Raw genomic sequence first — 7,371 nt, 5'->3', positions numbered from 1 at the left:
CATAAAACTAAAAATCTCCTGCACAGCAAAAGAATAAGTCAACAAAATGAAAAAGCAATTCATGGAATGGGAGAAAGTATTTGTAAGTCATGCATCTGATAAGGAATTAATATAAAATATATAATAAATTCAAACAACTCAAGAAAAATTGGATTCAAAAATAGGCAGAGGACCTGAAAAGACATTTTTCGAAGCCAACAGATAGATGAAAAGATGCTCAACATCACTAATTATCATAGAAATGAAAATCAAAACCATGATGAGATATTACCTCACACCTGTTAGAATGACTACAATTAAAAAGATAAAAGATAACAAGTGTTGGAGAGGATGTGGAGAAAAGGGATCCTTATGCACTGTTGGTAGGAATGTAAACTGGTACAGTCACTATTCGAAAGAATATTGAGGTTCCTCAAAAAATTAAAAATAGAAATACCATATGATCCAGCAATTCCACCTTTGGATACATATTTAAAGGGAATAGAATTACCATCTTGAAAAGATATCCACACACACCCCCTCCATGTACACTGCAGCATTATTCACAATATCAAACACATGGAAACAATCTTAAATGTCAGTCTCCAGATGAATGGATAAAGAAGGTGATAGGGACTGACACTGGTGGCTCAGTCAGTAAAGAGTCTGCCTGCAATGTTGGAGACCAGGGTTCAATCCCTAGGTTGGAAAGATCCCCGTGCAGGAGGAAACGGCAACCCATTCCAGTATTCTTGCCTGGAGAATTCCATGGACAGAGGAGCCTGGTGAGCTACAGTCCATGGGGTTGCAAAGAGTCGGACATGCCTGAGCAACTAACACTAGATGGATTGACACACAAGTACTATTTACTCATAAAAAATAAAGGAATTCTGTCATTTGCAACAACATGGATGAACTTGAGGTATTATGTTAAGTGAATTAAGTCATACAGAGAAAGACAAATACTGTATGATCTTACTAAAATGTGGACTCGAAAAACACTCAACTTATTGAAACCGAGTAACCAGAGATTGTGGAAGGAGGAGATTTGACATGTTGGTCAAATGATACAAATTTGCAATTAGAAGAATAATAAGTTCTGGGGATCTAATGTATAGCATAGTGACAATAATTTACAATACTATATTGTGTACTTGAAATTTGCTAAGAGAATAGACCCTTAAATGTTCTCACCATACACAAACACACACACACACACACACACACACACACACAAATGATAGGTATATGAGGTGATGGATGTGTTAATTAACAGTAATATGGTTACCATTTCATAACATATATATATATATATAAAATCATCACACTTGCACTTTAAACTTATACAATATTACACAATGTTATCTGTCAATATATCTCAATAAGTGGGGTTGGAGGTGCTTTTAACTTTTACACATCAAAGGATACCGTTAAGAAAGCCTGGAGTCTAGTCTGGATAGAACTTATAAAGAATTCTTACAATTCCACAACAAAGAACAAGCAATTCAATAAAAATTAAAATGGGCAAAGGATTTGAGTAGAAATTTCTCCAAAGATATACAATAGCCAATAAGCACATGAAAAGATGTCCAATATTATTAGCATTGCTGCTGCTGCTAAGTCACTTCAGTCCTGTCTGACTCTGTGCGACCCCATAGACGGCAGCCCACCAGGCTCCCCCGTCCCTGGAATTCTTCAGGCAAGAACACTGGAGTGGGTTGCCATTTCCTTCTCCAATGCATGAAAGTGGAAAGTGAAAGTGAAGTCGCTCAGTCGTGTCCGACTCTTAGCCACCCCATGGACTGCAGCCCACCAGGCTCCTCCGTCCATGAGAGTTTCCAGGCGAGAGTACTGGAGTGGGGTGCCATTGCCTTCTCCCAGGGACATGCAAATCATAACCACATGAGATACCACTTCATACTCATCAGAGTGGCGATAATTTTTTAAATAGTAAAGCAACAAATGTTGATGAAGGTGTGGAGAAACTGGAACCCTCAACATTGCTGGTGAAAATGTAAACAGAGCAGAGGCTGTGGAAAACATCTCCTTAAAAAGGTAACATAGAGAAAAAAAAAAAAGGTAACATAGAGTTACCATATGGCCAAAAATTCTACTTCTAGACAATTTAAAAGACATGTTCACACAGAAACTTGTACCTCAATGTTCATAGCAGAATTATTCCCAATAGCCAAAAATAACAAGAAACAACCCAAATATCCATCACCTGATTAACAGATAAACAAAACGTGAAATATCTGTACCATGTAATATTAGTCAGTAGTGAATGAATAATAATGAAGAAGTGATACATGTTACTACATGGATGAAATTTGAAAACATTAAGCCAAGGGAAAGAAGCCAGACACAAAAGGCCACATATTGTATGATTCCATTTATATGAAATGTCCAGAATAAGCAAATCCATAGAAACAGGAAGTGGATTGATGGTTTCCAGGCGCTGGGGCTGAGGAGTCATGAGGACTAACGGCTTAATGGGTGGGGTTGCTTTTAGGTAATAAAATGTTCTAGAATTAGATAGTGATTTGATGATGGTTGCACAATTTTGTGAATATACTAAAAACCTTTGAATTGCATTCTTTTAAAAGTTTTAAATGGTTACTTTTATGTTATATGAATTTTATCTCAATCTTTAAAAACCTACACATTTTTGTGATACTGGTGTACACAATGACATAAGTAATAATGGTAATAAAACCAGGAAACAAAGGACATCACTTCTTTACTGAGCATTGGTAATCATCAGGAAAGAAACTAAACTTTCCTGAATAAATTGCATTCCAGGACAACCAAATAGCTTTCATTGATAAAGGAAAGTTCTTCCCTATAGAAATGTTGCAGGTAATAAATGTGGAAGAAAGGAATTAGAAAAAGAATTAGAAAAGTTACCTCCTTGCCACCCCTACTGCAGTAACTGAGTAAGGGAATAATTGATGGATGAAGCATTTGGTTGAGAGATTGATGGGTAGCTTCACAATGGAGGGATCAGACTGAACACATTGATTCCCTATGCCTCCAGGTTACAATATGCTGACCAGACCTCTGATGAGGTTATCTTGCTATAAAGAGTCTAACCTGGTTCTAATTAGGCTTTAAGAGGGTATTTCCGGCCGAGCCGGAAGTGGAGCTTCCTCACGGGTTTGCTGCGAGGTTTCGGTCTCGAACGGCGGCACCATGTCGAAAGTTTCTTTTAAGATCACACTGACGTCGGACCCGCGGCTGCCATACAAAGTACTCAGTGTTCCTGAAAGTACACCTTTCACAGCTGTCTTAAAGTTTGCAGCAGAAGAATTTAAAGTTCCTGCAGCAACAAGTGCAATTATTACCAATGATGGAATAGGAATAAATCCTGCACAGACTGCTGGAAATGTTTTTCTAAAGCACGGTTCAGAACTGCGAATAATTCCTAGAGATCGTGTTGGACATTGTTAATATCCGCTGCTTGGAACATAAAACCCCCTTCCAGAGTAAATTTGGTAATGTTATTATTGTAAAATTGGAATCAGGCGTTTGAAATCCTATGAAAACACCAGTAATTGATGACATAGTGAAAGGTGACTCTCTGTCTGTGCTTGTTGACACTTCACGTGAGGAGAGAACGCATCCAGGCCTAGGGCACCATGACCACAGAGGATCAGTCTTTCATTGCTGCCTTGCTGCACACACAGGTAGTTCATCAGGGGTGAATGGATCAACCATCTGTGTCTTATAATCTGAGGGTGCTTCTGGTCATTCTTTCTGAGAACATCTGGAAAATTAAAATTTACTGAAACTTCCTTCTTGTCCCTGCGTTAAAAATGTAAAAAAGATTATGGATCCACACATGACGGTTGGCTTGTTAGCATCTGACTCACAGACAGAAACATAGTTGACTTCCTCCTTATATATCATTTATGATAAAGGATCATATCAATGAATAACTATCTTATCATTTAGCTTGTTTTAAAGTTTTAGACTTCTTGAGTTCTTATAAGTTTTAATTTGACATCAAAGAGCCCAAAATTGCATTTTCAGTCTAGCCCTTATGGGTAAAACTGGTTGGTATCCCACACCAAAGAGTTTTAGCGATGATCTTGCAGACTCCAGTACTTGTAATGATGAGAATTAAGAATAAGTAGAAGCATCAGTTGCTGAACTATGCATTCCTTTATTGATCTCTTTTAAAACAACTTTTAAAATAGGAATCCTCGAGAAACCATCATGTTTTTGAGGATAATCATAAATAGCATTCAGGGAGACAGTGTAAAGAAGAACATCTGAAAGTTCACAACAGCGTTCATAGAAATGCTAATTTAAATTCTGGTTGGTTATACATAATGAAGACCCACCATTTAAGGAAGCATTAAGATTATAGTTGTGGTTTGGATAAGAAGCTAGGAAAGGAAAATGGGGAAGCCCAGATGACCAGGCTTCTAGCCAGAAGGAAAGAAACAAAAGGGAAGGCAAGCAGAAACTTGTAACAGGAGTGTCACAGAAAAGGCCAAAGTGGTTAGACAAAACTGCAGAGGCTATGGAGAGAACTGAAGGGAAAACAAAATACTTGACATTGTTATAAGGAGCCAAAGATGATCAGAGAAAGCACAGCATAGGCATTGTCAGCATGTGGTTTTCAGAATTCCCCTTAAAGAAAGATATACATAGGGAAGATTATGTTTGCCCTTAGTGAGGGCATCAGTATCTATGCATATCTTGAAAGGAGAAGGCTCATAGTGATTGAGAACCAGCACTTGACTTGCTGTATTCTAGAAGCTGCAGTCTCTGGAGGCAGGCCTGGTTGGTTGGTATCTGTTCTGCATTTTGGAGGCCTGGAAATGTAAGCTTCAAGATACAGGTGTTGAATTATTCATGAATAAAGTGTTTCTAAAACCAGTTTTTATTGAAATGTGCATAGGCCCTAGGTTCATGGGGGGAAAAAAATTATGTAACAGACTCAGTATCAGAAAGATGATATTGGTTAAGACCAAGACATGGTTCAGGTATTTGATAGTGACTAGAAGTCTTCTGAATTGTAAAGGGCAAAAAAATTTGTGCTGAGGTAGAAAAGTATGTTTCTGATGTTTGTGGAATTTTTTATTTTTATAAGCAAACTTATTTTCTGATGCCTAAAGACTCCTGGTCTTTAACAAAATTAAACCTCCATGAATGAGAAATTTTCTGACTTTTTTGTCTTATTTAGATTTTCCCTCATTCTGTTTCTAGCACAGAATTCTGCCTGATTTGTCACACACATAGGTTTTATGATGTTTCATAAATTATTTAATATTTTTGTTTTGGTTGGAAAATTTTATTACAGTAAGGTCTTAAAAATATTTTCTTGTATAGAACTAGACATGTTATTAAATATGATCTGTAACTTCTTTGCGCAGAATGTTTCAAAGTGGTGTATTTAAAGTGCTTTATTGGTCATGATTCATCTTGTGAAAATACATTTTCTTATACCATAAAAAAAAAAAAGAGGGTATTTCCATTTGTAGGTATTCAAGAAATCAAAGTAAAAGTTAAGTCACACTCTAAGGAAGAAAATAGCTCTCCCAGGAGCAGAGTTTGACCCTAGGATTCTCTTTTTGAGAGCAAGTACTCTCAAAAGAAACCTGCAGGGAAGTGAGGGAGGCAGAGGAGAACAGGGGAAGAAAGGGCTTCCCTGGTGGCTCAGATGATAAAGCGTCTGCCCACAATGTGGGCGACCCAGGTTCGATCCCCAGGTCGGGAAGATCCCCTGGTGCAGGAAATGGCAACCCACTCCAGTACTCTTGCCTAGAAAATTCCATGGATGGAGGAGCCTGGTGGGCTACAGTCCATGGGGTCGCAAAGAGTCGGACACGACTGAGCGATTTTTCACTTCACTTCACTTCAACCAAGGAAACCAGAATTGAAGGAGACACATGTACCTCAGGGCTCATTGCAGCACTGTTTACAGTAGCTAGGACATGGACGCAACCGAGATGTCCCTTGGCAGACGAAAGGATGAGGAAGTTGTGGTGCATACGCACAATGGAATATTACTCAGCTAAGAAAAGGAACACATTTGAGTCAATTCTAATAAGGTGGATGAAACTGGAGTCTACTATACAGAGTGAAGTAAGTCAGAAAGAGAAACGCCAATACAGTATATGAACACATATGTATGGAATTTAGAAAGACATTAATGATGACCCTATATGCGAGACAGCAAAAGAAACACAGATGTAAAGAACAGATTCGGTCTATGTGGGAGAAGGTGAGGGTGGGATGATTTGAGGGAATAGCATTGAAACATGTATATTACCATATGTGAAATAGATGACCAGTGCAAGTTCGATGTATGAAGCAGGCACTGAGAACTGGTGCTCTGGGACAACCCAGGGGGATGGGGTGGGGAGGGAGGTGGGAGGGGGTTTCAGGGTGGGGACACACACGTGTACCCATGGCTGAATCACGTCGATGTATGGCAAAAGCCACCACAGTGTTGTAATTATCCTCCAATTAAAATAAATTGATTTTTTAGAAAAAGCAGAAGTGCTGTCAGCTGAAGCCAAGGCTCTGCCTAGTCCCCTGGAAAGCTCTAGAACATGAGCACCACTACAGTACTGTCCCACCTCGGGTCAGGAAGTTAGGTTTCAGTTGTTGCTGTTGCTCTGTCGCTAAGTCCTTTCCAGCTCTTTTGCAAACCCATGGACTGTATCCCGCCAGGCTCCTCTGTCTGTGAGACTTCCCATGCAAAAACACTGGCGTGGGTTGCTGTTTCCTTCCCTAAGGGATCTTCCTGGCCCAGGAAGAGAACCCGTGTCTCCTGCATTGGCAGGTGGATTCCGTACCACTGAGCTACCAGGGAAGCCCAGGCTTCAGTACCCCCGTCAGTTGTTGTCTGCGAGCCCTGAGGAGAGTGAGCTCAGGTTGACCAATTTCTAGAAGCAGTTCCCTTGAGTAGAAGGCACCTGTGGGCCCTTAGCATCCCACCTTCACTGTAGCCCTGTAGCCAAAAGTTGGGTGTGCCAGTGAAGAGAATCTGGGCGAGGCAGCAAAACCATCAACTATACAGACAAACAGATTGAGAGCCATGGACAGGGTCATGGCGGTACAGGACAGCCAGTGTCAGCAACACTGGTCACCGACCCAGAATAAAAGCGAGAGCACTGTCCATCAAAACAGACTTAAAGAGATATCACAACCAAATGTTGGGCTTTACACACCAAACAATAGCAAAAGTACACCAAGGAGATTCAACTATGAACTAATACTCGTTGATACCAAAGAACCATTGTTAATTTGTTAAGTATGATAATGGCACTATGGTATGAAAGTAACTGTCATATTTTTTACATACCAAGGCACTTAGAGGTAAAATGATTCACCTTAAAATACTTCAGCATACACAAAAAAGTGACAGAGTAAATA

General features: G+C 39.5%; 1 protein-coding gene across 1 annotated transcript; it reads left to right on the top strand.

Moving 5' to 3' along the window:
• The first annotated feature begins 1,829 nt into the window (after window positions 1-1,829).
• Window positions 1,830-5,147, top strand: LOC139034363 (ubiquitin-fold modifier 1). Its single transcript, XM_070465175.1, has one exon. The coding sequence runs from the start codon at window positions 3,172-3,174 to the stop codon at window positions 3,427-3,429; it is 258 nt and encodes an 85-aa protein (XP_070321276.1). The 5' UTR covers window positions 1,830-3,171; the 3' UTR covers window positions 3,430-5,147.
• Window positions 5,148-7,371: the final 2,224 nt, after the last annotated feature.

The sequence above is a fragment of the Odocoileus virginianus genome, chromosome 3 (assembly GCF_023699985.2).
Source record: "Odocoileus virginianus isolate 20LAN1187 ecotype Illinois chromosome 3, Ovbor_1.2, whole genome shotgun sequence".
NCBI lineage: Eukaryota > Metazoa > Chordata > Mammalia > Artiodactyla > Cervidae > Odocoileus > Odocoileus virginianus.
This window is presented reverse-complemented; position numbering and strand designations above follow the sequence as displayed.